This window comes from Felis catus, chromosome X, assembly GCF_018350175.1.
Source record: "Felis catus isolate Fca126 chromosome X, F.catus_Fca126_mat1.0, whole genome shotgun sequence".
Taxonomy (NCBI): Eukaryota; Metazoa; Chordata; class Mammalia; order Carnivora; family Felidae; genus Felis; species Felis catus.
In genome coordinates this window covers 23,142,711-23,165,337 of record NC_058386.1, presented here as the reverse complement: position 1 = coordinate 23,165,337, position 22,627 = coordinate 23,142,711, and the positions used below count along the sequence as shown (strand labels likewise).

General features: G+C 38.3%; 1 protein-coding gene across 1 annotated transcript; it reads left to right on the top strand.

Moving 5' to 3' along the window:
- Positions 1 to 13,378: 13,378 nt before the first annotated feature.
- Positions 13,379 to 19,061, top strand: LOC101081867 (serine/threonine-protein phosphatase 4 regulatory subunit 3B-like). The gene has a single exon (XM_045051003.1). The coding sequence runs from the start codon at positions 13,851 to 13,853 to the stop codon at positions 16,209 to 16,211; it is 2,361 nt and encodes a 786-aa protein (XP_044906938.1). The 5' UTR covers positions 13,379 to 13,850; the 3' UTR covers positions 16,212 to 19,061.
- Positions 19,062 to 22,627: the final 3,566 nt, after the last annotated feature.

Genomic DNA, 22,627 nt, shown 5'->3' with positions numbered 1-22,627 from the left:
AACAATCCACATTCTAGGCATTTTTATTCTAAAAATAACTTAAAGATTTATTGTAGAAGGCTTACTTGAAGTTTAAAATGTGGAGCAGTTTTTAGGCTTGCCAGTTGTCTTTGAATGACTGTACATAGGGTCGTTTAACATTCCTTATCGCTAAACGCCCACTGACACCACTCCCCCCTTCCCCATACACTGTATACCTAAAATATAGTGTCTGATAGGTTTTGATGGCAAAATGGGTTTGGAAGACTTCTAGGAAAAGGGTTTAAAGAACACTGGGTCTGAAGAGAGTACTGGGTAAACCCCTGCACAGAAAGAGGTTAAAACAAAGTCCAAGCGAGGCAGCTAAACACACACACACACACACACACACACACACACACACACGTATGCACATGCACACACATACACACACAGAAGCACTGAAAATTAGCTTCTTTTTTTCCCCATTTTTACCTGGAATCATTTCTGTTTGCTCCTTCTCAGAACGAGGAAGTCCAAATTCCAGACCTCTGCAGACCAATTACCATGTTACTTTAAATATACTCAGAAAAAGCAAGAGGTTATGTCCTACATAATGCTCTTGCAACTTTTTAGGAAAGACAAAAGAGCTGGGAAAACAATTCCAGCTCTTGTCTGACATTACTTCCAGGAATTTAAGGGTGAGACAAAAACAATGCATCGTCCTTCTTTCAAGGAGTTACCTACTTTCAGCTTGTCCTCGTGAGTAAATGCAGGCAGCAGAAGAAAGAGGAGAGCAGTAATTCTCAACTCTGCCATCGCAACTTAGAAGCACAGTTTTCTCTGTTTCTATATTGGTAGAGTTTGAACGGAATTAAACAGAGACAAACCTAGAAAAGAAAGAAAAGCAATGCTGCACAAAGAAAAGAGAAGCACAGGTGGCAAAATTAATCTCACTTGCCAATTTCGCAGTGGTTCTTTATTACTATGCACTGACACCTCTCTCTTTGGCCTTGACAGTTACCTTGAGCTTTTCTGATGGAATAGCTAGCTCTATGGCATGAAAATAGTTGGTTCATCATTTCTGAAGTCCCTCCAAACACTCTGCAGAACATCACTGTGTCACATCCACATAAATAGAATAAAAAGATGAAATAACCATTGTATAACTCTCAACCATATTATTGTGGTATTCTATCTTATAAGTATGCCACCCTCAATTCATCCAAACTAAACTAATCTTTCACCCTAAACCCACCCTTCTTTCTAATTGGAAGACATCACCATCTACCAAGTTGGTAATTATTTTTTATTGTGTCTCCACTTGCCCTGATCACCCTCATTCTAATCAATCAGGAAGTTGTGTTAATTAAAACCTTTAAATGTCTCGTGAATTTATCAACTTCTCCTTATCCTCACTGCTAAAATTGCAGTCCAGATCACAACCATCTCTCACTGAGAGGTCTGCAACATTCTTTATTAGGATCTCTGGTTTGCTTTCCTTCTCCATTCTCACAGATAGGATACAGATGATACTGCCATGTTCATCTTTTCAAGTTTATTTACTATACATGATTTCCATGACCTAGGACCAGCTTTTCTTCCTAACTGTGATCCCTGCTCTTGCCCCCTTGCCACTTCCTCCCCCCCCACACACATCTATAACCCTAACTGTACTTCAAGATACAACTTAATCGTCATTTTCTCTGGAGAGACTCCCTGATGTGTCTAGGTTGTCTTGTGTGGCCCTGTGATGTGCTTACATTACAGGTGTTCAAGTGTCTCCCTTTCAAGGCTGAAGATTCAAGAGGGGCTAAAGGTGAATATCCATCTTAGCATTCACCATTGAGTCCTCAGGAAATTTCCTAGCTTATAGGAAGTACTCAGTGAATACTCATTGGACACTTGAAACAACTTCATTTAAACTTTCATAAATATCAGTTCCAGTTTTAAATGTCTAGTCTTTGACAGTGTGTTGGTTTGCATTTAAATACTTCTGCAATTAATTTTGTTAGTTAAGCATGAAATTCGTTCTCTGATATTTTCAGCACTTATATGGTAAAACTTAGGTGAAAAACATACTTTAAATTTTATTTCCCAGGTCCAGTCTCAAAGGAGAAGTCTTAACATCATTCCAGTCCCATCACAAAGGAAACTGAGGCAAAAACAGGAGTTAGTCACTTACCCAAGTGACACACTAACAATCCAAAATAAGTCCTGAAATAATCCTCTGAATATTCTGAGCCACATATGTTTGCTTAGCTCCTGAGCTGTGCTCTTTAACATTCATAGGGGAAAATGCATTTTGCACAACTGTTAGACCCTTGAAGATGAATGTTACTTTATACGAAATGTATAAAAATATCTTCAAATATAAATTGGCTCTAGACTGGAAAAATCTAGCAAAATTTAGAAATTTTGAAAAGTCAAGTGGTAACTAGAGAAACTGTACGTGATTTGGGAAATTTGACTTTGGTGATCAAAATGTCATTGTAGAAAATTGCACAACTCAGGGTACAGTACTTACCTCTAAGGGAAGTGGGTGTCATGATATTAGTGTGCTCAGCAATTTAAAGTCCTTTTGTTTAAGTAGTAACCCATACAGAGATGAGACTGCACAGCCTGACTCTGCCCTGGACTCAAGCTGTGAGTGAAACTGAGCAACTTGAACTCTTTTCACAAAAAACCCAATTACAAGCAAGGGTATTGAGAAAGGGCAAGATTACCCAGAGGCTGTGGGGGCGGGGGAGGCTCCTGAGGAGAACCCCCATTACACACCACTCACTCTCACTTTAAAACGCGCCTTAGACCAGCCCTTCCTCCAAAGCCTCCCAAACAGGGAGTGAATCCTGCCCCCCCTTTCTCTGAGGTTCTCTTTGGCCCCCTTCACCTCAGACAACTCCCCGGGCCAGGGAAGCAGGGAGACGGACTGCATGTGTCTTATGTAGCTCCATCAGGGCTCTCAACCACTCACTCTTTGCTTTTGGCAATGTGTCCAAGTCATAATAAATTTGCATTTACCACCTAGCCACTTGGGCAACAACAACAAAAAGCTTTCAGTTTCTTGGACCCATCCCCCTTAGAAGAGAGTGAAGTGTGTTAAAGAACACTTTTTTGTTTTTGTTCAGGTAGGAGATTTTTAAATGAACCGACATGTTTAAATAATAACTTCACCGGGCATGGGTCTAAGTGTCTTATACCTGTTACCACTTTTAATCTCATAACAACCAAATGAAATGGTTAATGGCTCCACTTGAGAGATGCATAAATTGAAGGCCACACATAGTAGGTGTTCCTGTCCATGTCACATGACTGGTGCCTGGCAGAGCCCCAGTTTCCACTTGAGGTATTGAATTTTGTGTTTGAGCTCTTACTCACCATCCTCCTGTGCATCCTCACATCCATCCTGTTCATCCTCTCAGGCACAGACAAGATATGCGTGCCTATGTAGGAGACGTACAAATATAGGTGCAAATATAGGTGTAGATGAATATAGCTATATGCCACTGCATCTGTATTTATCTTGTGACTAGAAACAGTAAATATATATCATTGTACTTTTTTTCAGTATGTTCTTTTATTTTCTTTGTAAGTTTTCTTCTTTCAGTACCTTGTTTCACTAACTAGGTTTCTTCCTGTCTTTCCTTGAACTATTTTCTGCGTGGGGATAATTGCTTCTTGTACCGTGAGCAACTGACACTTCCCTGAAATAACTGAAAAGACCTGAGGGACAGATTTATAGTCAGAGGCCTTAGGTGTTAAAATACCCTCGAGACTCCAATTGAGCCTGAACATTAAAGCCCTAGAGAATGGATATGCCTTATCATTTTTCTTTGCTTTTCTTTGCTGATTATTCTTAATAAATGGCAAAGAGTCCTGTAAGTATGTGCCCAGAGCAACCTCAAGAATATTGCAAAAAAGGCATATCCTTCCTCTCGTTTCTTCCATTGTTGAATTAAAGTGAAACACAGGCTTATATTGCCGAAGGCAACATAAGTACACATGACATGGAGACTGGATAATTAGATAGGTATAATTTTAGAATAATGGAGAATTCTTTAAAGATATTTAGAATTGTCCTCTATTAGAATGATATTCCTCTTTGAGACATGCAACTGCAAGTAGTTGTTATGAAGAGAGAAAATGCAACAAAAAAGTCAGATTAACAGTCAGTTACAAAAGAGATCATAAGTGCAGTGGTAAGGCCAGGTGTATTTGGCCTGAAGAAGACTGGAACGTACCTTCAGAGGAGAGAACGCAATTCAACATATATAAGCCCCCATTCTCTGCCTCAGTCAGTGAACAGAGAATAGGAAGAAATTAAAACAGGAAGGCTTATTTGAGAAAAAAGGCAAAAAAAGTATCCCACTGGTGCAATCTGAATGATACTAGCAAATACTGTTTATGAAAGTTCTCTCCTTACCTAGAGATCTTTAAAATTAAAGCAAAACAAAAATCTGCTCAGTATAATAAAGCCAGTTTAAGTAGCACAATTCTAACTGTGGATAGCATGTGCTTGTGTGGGGTGGGGAGAGAAGATAGGTATCAATTAAATAACCTCAATTGGAAGATTTTAAAAGGGCTTCTCTGTATACAACTGCATTAAACTAGATAGAGCTTGGGAAATTAATGACAGGCTCCATAATGTAATTATTCCAAAGAATAATCTTACTGAACAATAAAAGAGACAAATGGCTATAAAACTTATGTTTACAAAGATCCTTTGAGACTCCAGAGTGGAAAGAAATACAGAAAGAACAACAACAACAAAAAGACATTTGGAAAGGGGAAGAATGTGTAAAAAGTGAAAGGGGCAAGATATTGCTAAAGGCAAGTTCAAGTAAAACATCACAAGCATGAGAAAATAAGAGAATTAGTTTTTCTCTGTTTAGAGCAAAAATCATAAATAGGATAGGAATGTTTCTATTTGAGGGGCAAGTACTTGTAAGGGAGAGAGATAACCAAGTAGAAGCACACGATATCTAATTGTCCTCTATGCTTTCCATTAAGGAGAAAAAGAGAGGGGTAAGGGATGTGAAGGGAGCTATAGAGACATACATTTGCTTGTCCCCAAACACTTAAGATCCTAATCTTGTGCAGGGCGCCTGGGTGGCTCAGTCGGTTGTGTCTGACTTCAGCTCAGCTCATGATCTTGCAGTTTGTGAGTTTGAGCCCTGCGTCGGGCTCTGTGCTGACAGCTCAGAGCCTGGAGCCTGCTTTGGATTCTGTGTCTCCCTCTTTCTCTGCTTCTCTCTCCCCCACTCGCACTCTGTCTCTCTCTCTGTCTCAAGAATAAATAAACATTAAAAAAAGATCCTAACCTTGTGATTTTATAATGTATATTTATAATGTAGCTTCAGTATCTATTTAAAGAAAAGGAAATGAGACTAGTGACGTGCTGTGTAGCAAAGAACTTAAGTACAGATTCTTGAGTGTGACTAGTAGGGTTCAAATCTAAACTCTGAATATTTACTTACTGTTGAAACTTGGGCAAGTTTGTTAACCTCATTATCTTCATGCAGAAAGTAGTTTAGGAAAGAACTCAAAAAAAATCTGGTATGTGAAACCACATACTAAAGTAATAGATTTTAATAAAATGACAAGGGACTTACTTAATTCTTTTTATAATGTAGTATACGCATTCTAAGGCTGAACATCATTTAATAGAGATAGAGATAGAGATAGAGATAGAGATAGAGATAGAGATAGAGATAGAGATACATACATGAGATAGATATAGATGGAAATGTATATGTGTGTGTGTGTGTGTGTATATATATATATATATACATTTCTATAGATAGAAATAGAGATACACACACGTATAAATTTCGATCTATCCATCCATCCATGTCTTGCTACAGGTACAACTATCTATTTATAGTTGAGAGATAACATGTCTAGATTAAGAGAGCAAGGCATCCATGACCTTCAATAAGTTACTTATTTTATTTTATTACTTATTTTATCCGTACTTATTGCTATACCCCAGTTTCTGTATCAGTAAAGTGAAACTAATGATGATATCATCTGTATTAAGAGGATTGAGAGCACCTGTGGAGTACTTAGAATGGTGCATGCCACACAGAGGGAACACTGGCAACTGTTAACAGCTGGCTGATGAACGAATATTCACATTGCATGCCGGCTATGCACCAGGCTCTTTTTTAGACTTTGGGAATATAGCAGTGAACCTAACAAATATTTTTACTCTTGTTTTAGGGTACTATCAGCATTATTGTTAAAGTTATGGTTGTGATTCTTGTTTTTGAGAATCTGTTTGACTATTTTAAGATAGAAGAAAATGGAGCACATTTAATTGAAGGGAGAAAGAAATTATTCCTAGGCAGAGTTTAAAGACCGAAGTCATAGAAGGAATAATTTATGACACAAAAGGTATCAGGAGGCCAGAAAGCGTGTAACATACAGAGTACAGGTTAAGAGGTGATTCATGAAGAAGAGAAGGCTCACTCCTTTTTCTGAGATGGAAGAGGGAGGCGGAAATTGCTAAACATATGAATACGGTTGTTTGAAAATGGAAGGTGAGCCTTGAGTTGGTACCTATTCTCTTGGTGAAGTTTTAGATGAAATGTCTTGCCAAAAGATAACTGGAGTGTAATGTTAATGTTGAGGAGAAAATGTTGAGAGTTAGACTAGCAAATGTAGATAAGAAGGAGAGTTGACTATGAACTTCAAGGAGGGCTAAAATACAGACCCAGTGACAGGTGATGATATCTCAGTGAAGATCCGTTTAATGAGATGACTTCTTACAAATGGTAGCTGTGTCTCTGTAATGTAGAAAAAGCGATTTTATGCGTTCTTTCAAGAGCTCCTTCACCAAATATTTGCTGAATGCATATTGTCTTCTAGGGGAGAATAAGACTAGCCTGGATTCATCTTTGCCTTTGGTGGGGTGGGAGTAGAATAAGACAATAAAAGTAAACAAATGATGCGGCAGTTCTAGATTGTGAAAGTTCTACTGAGAAGCAAAAATAGGGTGATGTTAGAATGAGAGGAGAAGGAGGGTGTTGTCTTAGATTGTGTGGGCAAAGAAGTACTTTCAGAGGGAATGTCTTTTGAGATGCAATGTGAATGACGATGAGGGGGACATGGAAATACAGTGGCATGGGGTTTTAATCAGTGGAAATAGCAAGAACAGAGGCTTTACATGGGCCAGAAATATTCAAGAAGGCCAGTGAGTTGGTGCAAGGTGGGGGAGATGTACTCAAAATGAGTGTGAAGAGGTGAGGCCCTGTGTGATGCCTGGACTTGCAGAAGGGAATGTGAAAACACTGGGTGCTGCAGGGAGGGACCTGAGAGAGACAAGGAAGGTGGTTGCTAAAATGATGCAGTCACATAATTATTTTCTTGGAGAGAGGTCTGATAATAAACGTCACTTATTGTTTCACTATAAATGTGCAGAAATCCTGGTTAATAGAAATCTTGGGTGGGGAAAGTTCAAATAAGCTGGTTTTACTATATCAGACAGGAAAAGAGGGGGCCACAAAATGTGTCCTCTTTAAACTACTTTGTGCATTTTTAAACACCTAGCAAATGATAAGAACGGAAAATACTTACTAGTAGCTGATCTCAGCTGAGAATGATTTTGCCCCCAGGGGGACAGCTGGCACTGTCTGGGGACATTTGAGACATCTGAAACAACTTGAGACAATTGTCACAACTTGGGGAGAGATGCCACTGGCATCTAGTGCGTAGACAACAACTACCGTACTCATAGTAATCAACAAACCGATCGTACAAACAAACCAACACAAACGTAGGAGTTCGTAAGGCAAGGGACTTTTACCAAAGTTCACTCTATAAGATCAAGTTTCATGGGAAATATAACAACTAAGAGCCATCTGAGACACAGGAGAACGATGCAGTCACTGTACATAAGAAGTTATGCAACACATGTTGATTACAAAAACCTTTCTATGTTTGTCTTACATGATGCTGCATATATCACTTACATATCTGATAAAGAAATTTGCTAACTTAAGAGGTTTTTAAAATTATTCTTTTAAGTAACTGTAAACAAAAGTTTTACCTTTTTCTAAATGATGACAGCATGTGATTCAAAAAGACATTCCTACACTCCATGGCAGCACTCCAGCCTGAGAAGGTGGCAGAAGGTCCCCTAGCGGTAACAAAACACAGAAGGTTATTTTTCAGGAGGAGTGAACCAGATCTTCACACTTCAAGTAGAAACATATCCAAAACCAATACCCAAGGTGTTTATGATTTTCCCTTATCATGAAAACACTATTTTTTTCTAACTCAATCTTGTTATCTCAACAAAAAATCAAATGCATTCAAGGCACTCCTTTAACTGTTAATGGAATTAAAGCAAAAATGTTAAGTTGAAATCAATTGCTGCCTAAAAAAATGAAAATTTATATTTTATGATATAAATATATCTAGTGCTATACTGAAGAAATGAAGATGATTTCTATCTGTAAGCAAAAACTGAGCGGTTTTTAACTTCACATTATGCTCATTGCTATTAGATAACATGGTTGTAGGTGATTCATAAGAAGTCAGCTAGTGTTATTTGTGGAGATCTAGGTAGGAACAGGAAATAATATGATATATCAGGATAAAGAGGAGGGTATCTGTGCATTATTCAATTTAAAACAAACCTCAGAGTCTAGAAGAACTATTGGAACGGAAGAAAAAGAGAACACAGCACTGAAAGTCTAAAATGTTCACGAGGTCAAGAGAACAACATTTGCTCCCCCCACTCCCACCAGTGACCAATACTTTCTTCCTCCTTTAATTCCATGTGGTATGAGCAAAAGATTTGAAGCTTCCAAGCAAGCCAAGCACTCAGTGGAAAATGTGCTAGTGCTAATAGAAACTGCCTGTGGATCCAAAAAATACTTACAATGGTTCTTACCTCTGAGCACTGGGAAGATAATTGCTGGTACTGCTGCCATGCACACATTACAGGATGATGTCTGCAGCTGAGAATAAAAGGTTTTAAATATCCACACATCCTAACATTCTTTATACAGGGTGACCATATATCCCTCCTTGCCCATTCAAGTTCTGAGTAATAGCTGTTTTGTTCAAGCTTGTGGAAGACTGCATCAATGTCCCCGGTGCTGCATCCTTCCTTCCAGCCACTCCCTTTGCCATGTAATTTTTCTATGATCCCCCCCACCCCCGCTTAAGGGGGCATACGTCCTGATCTCTTGACTCTAGGCTTGGCCATGGACTTGTTTTAGACAAGATATGGATCAAAAAGAAACTTAAAATGCAGTGGAAATTTTAATATTAGAAAATTAAGGTTCTTTCAATACCTGAGAGTTGATGGAAAAGCCGTGACTCAGCACAGGGTTGGGGAAGGAACATTTGACACAACACGGAGGCAAACATCCAGCTTATTCAAGAAACTAGTTTTTCGTGCAATTAAAAGTCTAAAACAGGAGACTAGTGCTTCCTTGGTCACCATCAATGAGAAGAAAACTATCCAGAAGAGTGGGACTGGGGCAGCAGGGAAAATGCCAGATGTAACCCATAAACTAGAAATATCTCCGGTTAAAACTATTTATTCCATAAAAAACCTAGAAATAAATTCCAAATTCATTGTTTTATCCCCCATGTATGGACTGGGGCCTACACATAACTCATAACTTTGTGAAGATTAAATAAATGGATTATTGGAAATCATCCTAGAAATAATATGTATTCATTTATGTATTTATTCAATAAATAATTGTTGAGAAACTACTATATCACGCCCTATGGCTGACATAGTAGCACACTAGGCACACAGCAGTGAGAAAAAAGACCGGATAAATCATAGCTCTCAAACAGCTGACAGTCTGGTTGCAGAAAATGGAATAAATGAAGTACAAAATATTCAGATGATGCTAAGTGATATGGAGAAAAGATATATCAAAGTAAACAGATGGATGGGTTAGGGTAGAGGGTCTCTGCAATTTTAAAAAGGTGCTTAGGGAAGGTCTCACTGGAAGAAAGGGGCATTTGAGTAAATTTTTTAATGAAGTGAGGGTGTGAGCCTGTAGAAGTGTAGGTGTGAGCCAAGTAGAAGAAAGGACAGGTGCAAAGGCCCTGTGGCAGGAGTGTGCATGGTGTGCTTCTGACAGAGTAAGATGGCTACTGTGGCTGGACCAAACTAAGGGAGACAGAGACTAACTATTAAGGGAAGAGCTCAGATAGGTCAAGGGGGCCAGGACTCATAAACCATAGTTAGAACTTTGGCTTTTATTCTAAGTAAGGCAGAAACACATTGATTTTCAGGAGAGGAGGAGGGGAATACAGTATGTTTTAAATGAGTCTTCTCCAGCTAATGTGTTGAGAATCTAGTAATTGGAGGAAAAGGCAGAATCCAGGGGAGACTATTACAGATTTCCAAATCAGAGATGATAGTAGCCAAAAAAAGGCAACATGCCAGTGAGTAAGTTACCTGGGGAACTTGTAGAGAACATGCATGTGTTGTTGTTGTTGTTGTTGTTTTCACTAACGGTTTTGAAGTTGAAAATTTTAGAGCAGATACATTTGAAAAATTCTATTTTAATGCTATTTCATAAAATTAAAAATCACCTTGCTCTTCTCACGGTGAAATGTTCTCTCTTCTTATAGATAGAATATTTAGATATCTAAATGTTCTACATATATACATGTGGCCTATCCTAAAATTCAGAAATGTAGACTCATTCCTTTATCATTTTCTAAAATAACTAGGAGAAATATAAAATTTAAGCTCTTAGTACTCATAAAATATGGATGAATTACAAGATCCCTATCTAAAACTATTTTCAGGGCAGAGTCATCAAGAACTACTTCTTACTACCTTCAGGTCATGGGGAGGAATATGAGAGCGACAGGCATCCGAAACAGAAGAGGGATCCAGAGTCTTAACATTAAATCTACCTATTTTTAAAAATTTTTTAATGTTTATTTTTGAGAGAGAGAGAGAGAGAGAGAGAGAGAGAGAGAGCGAGCAGGGGACAGGCAGAGAGAGAGGGAGACACAGAATCTGAAGCAGGCTCCAGGCTCTGAGCTTTCAGCACAGAGCCCAATGCGGGGCTCGAACTCATGGACCACAAGATCATGACCTGAGCCGAAGTTGGACACTTAACTGACTGAGCCACCCAGGCGCCCCTAAATCTATTTTAAGTTTGAACTGGCTTCAATGATTTTCCTTCACAAAATAAAACAGAGAAAAATCAAATAGCAGTGACAGTTGGGATAAAAAAAATCACAATTATTACAAATATCTGCTATAACAATTTATGCATAGCCTAAGAGAATGCTGTGCATTTTGGGACTGGTAAAGTGGAGGGTTGGAAGGATACAGGCCTACTTTCAAATCCCAGCAATATCACTTACAGCAGAGTCTGAACCAGATGTATGATTCAGCTTTGGAGTTTCAAGTGTTTTTCCTCTGTAATATGGTAGTAATATCTTCCTCAGGCTACTAGTGTCTGAGGGTTAAATAAAATATAAATAATGCCTATAAAAGAGACTTATGCAGCTCTTAGAATATGGCATTTGTTTATGCATGTCACCGTCCTCTCTGTAAAACAACAAAATAATGATAATCTTAGGTAGCTAGAACTACTGGAGCAAAAAAAAGGGCTTTGTTCTACTTCCCAAACCAAATAAGACAGGAACTGAAAGAATCTAGTGCAGAAATAGCAGTAAGAAATTTGGACTTGAGGCTCTTTTAGACTGTAAAGAGATTCTCGTTAACCTAATTAAGATAAAGGGGCCTTAATTGGCCTAAGGGAAACTCCCTGTGATAAAATTGTGAGAACACATAGGTTTGTGCAGAATGCCTCTCAGAGAATGAAACCTGAGGGCATATTCAGACAACTGACAGTATTATAATTGATTCCGATAGAAACTTTAATATAACCATGGCAGAGAAAAAAAATTGGACCATTAGCATGCATGTCATGATTGTTATTACGATTTGCATATTCTCTCGTTGAAATCAGACAGGAATTTTAAACTAGTGAGTACATATATCAGTGTTTGTATTAGGCACTTATTAATTCTTATGTTTAAGTATTATTAATGATTTGTAAAGGTTTCTAAACCAGCAGTATCCTGGCTGGCATTGATTTGAATTTTCTCATGAAATGATTGTCATTTCCATTCTATTTTCCAAGTGTTCTGGCTGTCCTGTCCCAGGGAATAATGCTGTACTATAATCTCCTAGAGGCGACACTGCAAGAGAGGTATGTGAAAGCGTTTTTTTCTGTGCTCCACTTAAGAACTGTCACGCATTTCCAATGCCATGTAAAATGAAGTGACCGTTACAAACAGTACTCATCAAATCCAAATGTGCTTGATATGGCCCAATTCCGTTTTTCCCTTGCAATAACAGGGTTAATGTTTGGAAAAAAAAAAATTAAAGAAAACTGCAGAAGTTGCTGCTACATCAAAAATCAACTTGGTTACCATTAAAATTATATTTAACAAAGTTCCCATATACAAGCTTCTATTTTTTGGTTGGCTATACACAGATGTGGATCTAAAGAAGGAAGTGCGTGACTTTCATCGTCTCGATAATTTTATGTTGATTACAAATTATATAGATGGAAGGAATGTGAAATAAAATGTAATGAAGGCCAAGAAAAGAAGGGGCTAGCATAGTTCAATGGCTGAGAAAACCAATTTTGGAATCAGAAAGACATGTATTCAAATCAGAGTTTCTCAACTTATTAGGAGTGTGACCTTTGGCGATTTATTTAACTTCTCTAAGTTTTCTCCCTGATCTTAGAAGGACCCTTAAGACTCCTATATCACTAGGTGATTATGAAAATTAAGTACAAAAAGATATAAAAGTTCTTGTCACAGTGTCTTGAACATAATAAGTACTAAAGTGCTATATTTGATCAATTATGTTATTACCTTTCTTGGTAATAACAATAAGCCCTCAAGTAGTATTACATAGTTGTGGTTCTTATCACTATAATGATCAAGAAAAGAACTGAAACAATTGACCTGTGATGTTCATTACTCACTCTTAGCTAATTTCAACCCAGTTTCCCTCTGGCCCATTCCTCTAAGAACGAGGAGTGGGGTTATAGATTGGAAAAAGTTTTTCCCATTGCGCCAAAGACGGCGGCTTTTTAGGCCGAACTGAACAGAGTAAAAGAGTTGCCAACCAACTCCATCTGGGAACAAGATCCTCCCCCAATGGCGGGGGGGCGGGGAGGGGGCGGTAAGTGAATGACAGATACATAGGCCAAGCCTTATGGAGAAGACGCACCTACAGATCTCTGATTATTGTTAATAGGGTACACTTCACTTGGCTCCCGCTTCTGTTCTGGGGTCGGGGGTCGGGGGTGGGACGGGAGCCTCAACACGGATGTCAGGTGTTGAACTGGTCAGGACATAAGCGATTAACTTTCTTTTGTCTCAAATCCTAAATCCCCGCACACCTGATAAGTGAAAATGTTTCTGAGGGACGAAAGCTTTTATGCTAGAACAGTGCTTTGCCCTAATCACTAAGCCTCTACATAGTATTGGGGGCAACTGCCTCGACACGTACAGAACGTTCCTTTGGGGTAGAATCCTGGGAGAATCGTAAGAATACTGTCATAATCGAGGCTTTCCTAGACGACCGTGAGCAGACTCACGATTTAAACCCACATTAAGAAGAAATATGCGAGAACAAAACGGAGAAAGGCGAACATAAGATGAAAGCGAGAGGAGGCAGGACTCCGAACACTACAGACCTCCGTAACTGCCAGCTTCGCGACCGCTATTTCTCCGCCATCTTCTACTGTGATTTTCCTAACCGGCCACCTCGGCTACCGTCGTCGCTGCTCCAACGACGGCAATAGCCGTTGATTCTGGGCAGGCGCGAGCCAGCCACCTCACACGCGGACGCCACCGCTGCCGAGAAGATGGCAGAAAGCGCCATGGCGGACAAGTGTCGCGTGAAACTCTACTCCCTGAACCGAGATCAACAATGGGATGACCTAGGCACCGGGCACATCTCTTCGGCTTACGTGGAGCACCTCCAGAGCGTGTGTCTGCTAGTTCAGTCGGATTCCAGTGAGGCGCTAATCCTGGAGTCGAAGATCAATTCAAATACGCCGTACCAGAGGCAACAGGAAACGCTGATTGTTTGGTCAGAAGCGGAGGGCCACGGTATGGCTTTAAGTTTCCAGGATGCCGAAGGTTGTCAGCAGATCTGGGAAGACATTTGCCGAGTTCAAGGTAAAGATCCGTCTGTCTGTATCACACAAGACCTCTTAGATGAATCAGATCAGTTTGATGACATACTCGAAACTGCTGATGTGTTGTTTGACTTGCCTAGCTGTGAACTCGGTAAACTTGAAGATATTGATGACTTTGTTTCCTCGATTCTTGCTTTACCTTTCCCTATCCATAAGGAAAGACTGGCTCTGATCTTAGAAAATGGGAACTATATTAAAAATTTGCTGCAGCTGTTCCACACTTGTGAAGACCAAGGGGACACTGAAGGTTTACACCATTTGTATGAAATTATTAAAGGCATCTTATTCCTTAACAAGACATCTCTGTTTGAGATCATGTTTTCTGATGAGTGTATCATGGATGTGGTGGGATGCCTCGAATATGACCCTGCAATGGCTCAGCCGAAAAGGCATAGGGAATTCTTGACTCAACATGCGAAGTTCAAGGAAGTTGTACCAATAACGGACTGTGAACTTATGCAAAAGATACATCAGACCTATAGGGTACAGTACATTCACGACATCCTTATGCCGATACCATCCATGTTTGAAGAGAATTTTCTTTCTACTCTTACAACTTTTATTTTCCTCAACAAGGTCGAGATAGTCCGCATGCTGCACGAAGATGACAAGTTTTTGTCTGAAGTTTTTGTGCAGCTAAGGAACGAGACTATAGATGATGATAAACAGCGCGAGTTGCTATTTTTCTTCAGGGAATTCTGTAAATTTTCGCAGACATTACAGCCTCCGAACAAGGATGCCCTCTTCAAAACATTGACGCATTTGGGAATTCTTCCTGTTCTGAAAACCGTGATGAGCAGGAAGGATTTGCAGATACGATCAGCTGCTACCGATATACTTACTTATCTAGTAGAGTGTAGTCCATCCATGATCCGAGAATTTATAATGGAAGAAGCCCAGCAGAGTGTAGATGGTAACCTTTTCATTAACTTAATAAGTGAGCAAATGATCTGTGACACTGATCCTGAGCTGGGAGGTGCTATTCATTTAATGGAACTTATTCGTGCTCTAATCCATCCTGAAAATATGCTGTCAACACCTAGTAAATGCGAAAGAAGTGAGTTTCTATATTTCTTCTACAAGCATTGTATACAGAACTTTATAGCACCACTTTTTGCCATCACTTCAGAAAATATATGTGAAGGGGATAATGTAGTTGGAGCTGACAAAAACAGCCCCAATAATTATCAAACAGCAGGGCTGCTTTCTTTAATTTTGGAGCTGCTCACATTTTGTGTGCAACATCACACATATTACATAAAAAACTATATTTTGAGCAATGACTTGCTAAGAAGAGTCTTGATCTTGATGAGTTCAAAGCACACTTTCCTGACTCTGTCTGCTCTTCGCTTTATGAGAGGGATGATTGGCCTTAAAGATGAACTTTATAATTATTACATCATCAAGGGAAATCTTTTTGAGCCAGTTGTAAATGCTTTTCTGAAAAACGGGACTCGGTACAATATGTTGAATTCAGCTGTTATTGAGCTGTTTGAATATATAAGAGTGGAAAATATCAAATCTCTTGTTATACATATAGTTGAGAAGTTTTATAAAACACTTGAATCGATTGAATATGTTCAGACATTCAAAGGATTGAAGATCAGATATGACGAAGAAACAGATCAACAAAATCTAATTCGGAAGAATTTACATTCTATACTGTATAGTCACATACTCTGCAGAGGAATCAGAGTCTTGGAGAAGAAGGAAAAAATGTGTATTAAAGAAGATTCAAAGGAAGAAGAAGCAGTTATGCCACCATTGGAAGATGATTTTCCAGATCCTTATGACAAGGTTATGGAGACTAAAAACCCAAAAGAAAATGAAGACAAGGTAGATCTTCCTAAAAGAACATCTTCTGGGAGCTACAAAATCAGTTCATCCCCTTCTGCTGGTGATGCTAATGAAACGAGTAGCCAGAGCAGTAGCAGCACGGTTGGCTTAAAGAATGATCCAGATGATGAAGAAAAAGATGAAGGAGATGAAACATCGCCCAAGAAGAAACCACATCTTAGCTCGTAAAACCTGTAACATTACTAAACTCTACTTTACTAAAATTACTAAATTCTACTTTACTAAGTTCTACATTACTAAAATTTTATGAACATCAATTAGTGAAAAATCTGAATCCAAAAGCTTTCTCATTTGAAGTTAATAAATACACAGTAAGAAGGAAAGATGCTCAGTGTTATCATCTAGGAGGTTTTAGTTCTGTGAAAACCAAACTTCACAGAATTAAAAATAATAATAATAATAATAAACTAACCAGAATCTGAATGATAACTTCTTTGCAAGAAAAATCTTGGTTTGGTGGGGGGAGGAAATAGGTTGATGATATAATATTAATGCAATTTTGTTCCAGGGGTATGTTTTTAAAGCAACTATTAACACTGCAGTTGCAAAGCTTCTAATGTGACTTGTTCAATGGTTCTGGTTTTCTTTGCCTCAGTAGCCTTTTTTGAAGTAAAAAGTTAGGTTTTATGGAAAACAAAGACAACTGTAACAAAAAAAATTAAGCTATTCACATTTCTGCAAAGATTTAACACAAAATCAGCCTCTGGGTAATTGGAGGGAAGTAACTTGCAGTGTGTAGTTTTCATGAATAAAGAAGGAAGCTGGATTCAAAATCTGCAGTTGTTAATTTAACTTTTTTTTTGGAGGGAAGTAACTTGCAGTGTGTATTTTTCATGAATAAAAGAGAAAGCTGGATTCAAAATCTGCAGTTGTTAATTTAACTTTTTTTTTGGAAGGAAGTAACTTGCAGTGTGTAGTTTTCATGAATAAAGAAGGAAGCTGGATTCAAAATCTGCAGTTGTTAATTTAACTTTTTTTTTTGGAGGGAAGTAACTTGCAGGGTGTATTTTTCATGAATAAAAGAGAAAGCTGGATTCAAAATCTGCAGTTGTTAATTTAACTTTTTTTTTGGAAGGAAGTAACTTGCAGTGTGTAGTTTTCATGAATAAAGAAGGAAGCTGGATTCAAAATCTGCAGTTGTTAATTTAACTTTTTTTTTTGGAGGGAAGTAACTTGCAGTGTGTAGTTTTCATGAATAAAGAAGAAAGCTGGATTCAAAATCTGCAGTTGTTAATTTAACTTTTTTTTTTGGAGGGAAGTAACTTGCAGTGTGTATTTTTCATGAATAAAAGAGAAAGCTGGATTCAAAATCTGCAGTTGTTAATTTAACTTCTTTTTTTTGGAGGGAAGTAACTTGCAGTGTGTAGTTTTCATGAATAAAGAAGAAAGCTGGATTCAAAATCTGCAGTTGTTAATTTAACTTTTTTTTTTGGAGGGAAGTAACTTGCAGTGTGTGTTTTTCATGAATAAAGAAGAAAGCTGGATTCAAAATCTGCAGTTGTTAATTTAACTTTTTTTTTTGGAGGGAAGTAACTTGCAGTGTGTAGTTTTCATGAATAAAAGAGAAAGCTGGATTCAAAATCTGCAGTTGTTAATTTAACTTTTTTTTTGGAGGGAAGTAACTTGCAGTGTGTATTTTTCATGAATAAAAGAGAAAGCTGGATTCAAAATCTGCAGTTGTTAATTTAACTTTTTTTTTTGGAGGGAAGTAACTTGCAGTGTGTAGTTTTCATGAATAAAGAAGGAAGCTGGATTCAAAATCTGCAGTTGTTAATTTAACTTTTTTTTTTGGAGGGAAGTAACTTGCAGGGTGTATTTTTCATGAATAAAAGAGAAAGCTGGATTCAAAATCTGCAGTTGTTAATTTAACTTTTTTTTTGGAAGGAAGTAACTTGCAGTGTGTAGTTTTCATGAATAAAGAAGGAAGCTGGATTCAAAATCTGCAGTTGTTAATTTAACTTTTTTTTTTGGAGGGAAGTAACTTGCAGTGTGTAGTTTTCATGAATAAAGAAGAAAGCTGGATTCAAAATCTGCAGTTGTTAATTTAACTTTTTTTTTTGGAGGGAAGTAACTTGCAGTGTGTATTTTTCATGAATAAAAGAGAAAGCTGGATTCAAAATCTGCAGTTGTTAATTTAACTTCTTTTTTTTGGAGGGAAGTAACTTGCAGTGTGTAGTTTTCATGAATAAAGAAGAAAGCTGGATTCAAAATCTGCAGTTGTTAATTTAACTTTTTTTTTTGGAGGGAAGTAACTTGCAGTGTGTGTTTTTCATGAATAAAGAAGAAAGCTGGATTCAAAATCTGCAGTTGTTAATTTAACTTTTTTTTTTGGAGGGAAGTAACTTGCAGTGTGTAGTTTTCATGAATAAAAGAGAAAGCTGGATTCAAAATCTGCAGTTGTTAATTTAACTTCTTTTTTTTTTGGAGGGAAGTAACTTGCAGTGTGTAGTTTTCATGAATAAAGAAGAAAGCTGGATTCAAAATCTGCAGTTGTTAATTTAACTTTTTTTTTTGGAGGGAAGTAACTTGCAGTGTGTAGTTTTCATGAATAAAAGAGAAAGCTGGATTCAAAATCTGCAGTTGTTAATTTAACTTCTTTTTTTTTGGAGGGAAGTAACTTGCAGTGTGTAGTTTTCATGAATAAAAGAGAAAGCTGGATTCAAAATCTGCAGTTGTTAATTTAACTCTTTTTTTTTTGGAGGGAAGTAACTTGCAGTGTGTAGTTTTCATGAATAAAGAAGAAAGCTGGATTCAAAATCTGCAGTTGTTAATTTAACTTTTTTTTTTGGAGGGAAGTAACTTGCAGTGTGTATTTTTCATGAATAAAAGAGAAAGCTGGATTCAAAATCTGCAGTTGTTAATTTAACTTCTTTTTTTTTGGAGGGAAGTAACTTGCAGTGTGTAGTTTTCATGAATAAAGAAGAAAGCTGGATTCAAAATCTGCAGTTGTTAATTTAACTTTTTTTTTTTTTGGAGGGAAGTAACTTGCAGTGTGTGTTTTTCATGAATAAAAAAGAAAGCTGGATTCAAAATCTGCAGTTGTTAATTTAAGTTTTGTTTGTTTATTTTTTTTAATTGTTTTTTTCAACGTTTATTTATTTTTGGGACAGAGAGAGACAGAGCATGAACGGGGGAGGGGCAGAGAGAGAGGGAGACTCAGAATCAGAAACAGGCTCCAGGCTCTGAGCCATCAGCCCAGAGCCTGACGCGGGGCTCAAACTCACGGACCGCGAGATGGTGACCTGGCTGAAGTCGGACGCTTAACCGACTGCGCCACCCAGGCGCCCCTGTTTGTTTGTTTAGATAAGTGAGGCCAAAAATCAATCCAGTAGTATTCTAGAATGGTATTCTCTGTTACCTTGGTAGCGTGTCGAACAGAATGCTTTCAATTGCCAGATGGTGAAAGGTACTTTTGAAGGTATTTCCTGATGTATTAATAAAGTTGCGTCAGTCTTCAGAGCAAGTTAAGTTTTAAAGTATAATTTGCAAAGGCTAACGTACAAAAAAGAGGTCTGCCTCTTGGTGGACCAAGAATTTGTAAAAAGTGGTAGCAAAGAGTTCAGAGGATTTATTTTTAGAGGACTAAGTTAACTGGGTCCATTTTTCCTGGAATGGCTTGAAGTGAAATAGTTTCTCCTGTTTTAAAGATTTTAGAGTTAATTTCAGATTGGGTCACTGAACCAGGTGGACTGTCTGTGTAGATGTGATGTATAGTTTTCCATAAGACATTTTTTTATTTTATATTCAAAATACCACCGTAGTTGTTTTGCACCATTTGATGATATTCATGCTGAACTGTAAAACTGAGGAGTGAAAAAGTCACCTTGTAATTCCAAAAGTAAAAGGGACCATTTTAAATGCATACTGTGCCAATAGGAAACACATCTTATACAGAGGTAAGAAAGAGTTGCATAAGAGCTACAAAGAGAGTGTATTCCTGATGCAAGAAATAATTATTTTATCAGATGTAGAGTCTGCTCAAGTGTGGACATGACCTCAGGAGATATAACCACACTTTGCTGAGGACCTGACACAGCAAGAAAACCGCATTTTTACATCTCTCAAACCATGCTGGTTGAATTAAATGTTGTAATGCGATTATTCATGTTGTGAGTATATGTCAAAAAAGGCAGTTTGTTCCAAAAGTATCTCATGTTTTCCTTCTGGCGACTGTCATGGGGAATGTTATCATAGTCCACACATTTACATACATACACAGGGTGTTGTTTTGAAAAAAATATCCTTAACTCTTTGTTTTGGTGGGAGTGGCCCCAATTCCCTAACAGAGCAGCTATTTACAACTACACCGAGAAGAACAATTTTTCTATGTTCTTTCTGATTAGTCTCTCCTTTTCACCTAGTTTGAATCAGCCATTAATAAATGGATGCTGTAAAAAAAAAAAATTTAATGGACACTGTAGGAGAAAAAAATGAATATTTGCATTTCTTGCTGTACTGTTTCCAGTGAATTTGTAAAGAAGGGTGAAGGAGGAAATAAGTGTAATGAGAAGTTAAAAAAAGAAGGGGGAAAAAAAAAGGACAGACATTCTATTGAGCTGTATAACCTCTATGAGCCCTTTTCTAGTCTCAGCTACTTAATGTTAGGGAAACAACATGACAGGCAAAGTGGTGCAAAGGCAAATTGCCCATCAAATGGCATAACCTACTATTACGGGAACACTGAAGAGGGCAACAAAACACAGAAGAGCAAGCCTTACTGTCTGCACGCTGAGTGGAAAACAGACCAAAACGTTCAGTCTCTCTAGGTATTGTATGTGAGGAGATAGCGTGTCAAAAATGTTTAATTCCATCTTTAAGATTTTTAGAAGTAATTTTAGCAGGACCTTTAAGTGGCTTACTTATGCAAAGAGGAAACAGTTTGAACTGGCTGTATATTTACAGTAAAATATAGGTGGCCATTTTTGGGCAGGCACCCTGGGTTCGTCACGACTAGGGCTTTAAATGCATGGCTTCCAGGAATTTTTACAGTATAATGACTTTCTAAATACACTAACAAAGGAAAGGTGATACAGCAGGTAAAGCAAAAGCTTCCTATTCAGGCAGCCCTTGCGGATAACGCAGGCTCTGGTGCTTACTAGTTCAATGACCTTAGATGATATACTTCTTTGCTCCTCTAACCACGGTTTCTTCATCTTCTCTTAAAAATCAGAAACTATACGTAAATTACCCAGAACATTTTCAGCACTCAACAAATAGCTTTTGAAACTGTTATTGGGGCACCTGAATGGCTCAGTCGGTTAAGTGTCCAACTTCGGCTCAGGTCATGATCTTGTGGTTCCTGATTTCAAGCCCCGCGTAGGGTTCTGTGATGACAGCTTGGATCCTGGAGGCTGCTTCGGATTCTCTTTCTCCCTCTTTCTCTCTGCCCCTCCCCTGCTCACATTCTGTCTCTGTCTCTCAAAAATGAATAAATGTTAAAAGAAAATTTGAAACTCTTTATTACTATCAACAATAGTAGCATAATCATTTGCAAGAAGATTGGGGATAAAGTCAGGTAAACACTTAAATGACAAGTTATGCTCCTAAATCAATAATCTCATACTCTCGATCAAATGATAGCAACATGACAAATTAAAAATTAATGAGTTCACTTCTGGCTAGCAGACAAGTCTATGCGTATGTGTCATGCCCTGCTGAGACACAACTGAAATAAAAGGCATTTAAGTCCAAAGAAAAATACGCTTGCATGGCAATAAAGACACTTGGGTGGAGTGGTGTCTCGGATGTTAACCAAGGAGTGCAGAGAAAATGGAAATGACAAGAATAGCAGGAGAGGTGAGGAGAGCACCCAAGATTTGTGAAAGTGAAGAGAGTCAAGCAGCTCTCTTCTCCTCCTTTGCCCCACCCCAGCAAGCAGAGTAGGCAGCTGGAATGTATCCCTAGATAACAGATCAAGTGTCCTTTTCCTTAAAGCAATTGAAATAATGGGCAAACCTGAGGGCCATAGTATGGATGTTATTGCCTCAGAGTTAAGCTCTTCTCGTGAGGGTGTTGGAGGATCCAGGATGCTGCAAGTTTACCACCGTAAGGTACAAGTCATGAGGTTTTCAGGCGTGAGATGGGTTAATGCCCAGCTCCCACGCAAAAAGTTCAGTCTCAATGGGGCGCCTGGGCGGCTCAGTCAGTTAAGCGCCCAACTCTTGCTCTCTTTCATGATCTCGCAGTTCATGAAATCGAGCCCCGACTGGGGCTCTGAGCTGGCAGCACGAAGCCTGCTTGGGGTTCTCTCTCCCTCTTTACCCCTCCTCCACTCACATATTTTCTCTCTCTCTCTCTCTCTCTCTCTCTCTCTCTCTCTCTCTGTCTCTCTTCCTCCCTCTCTCTCAAAATAAATAAATAAACTTTAAGGCAAATAAAAGAAAAAAAAAAAGAGGACAAATGACGCCCTTGGAAAGAAAATCCTTACAAGTAGCAGGTCTGTCAGGTAATACCTACATCAGTCAGGCAACCCAGGTTGGAAATGCTGTGGTTAAAGTTCCCAGTTCAGTTCAAGTAACTGAGCCTACTCCTTGTTTTGGAAGATCTGCTAAACGCAGGCAATCCAATCTTATTTGTCCATGCCA

What these genes read in the sequence shown, in the direction of transcription:
- LOC101081867 (XM_045051003.1), top strand. Translation starts at nt 13,851, where the DNA reads ATGGCAGAAAGCGCCATGGCGGACAAGTGTCGCGTGAAACTCTACTCC.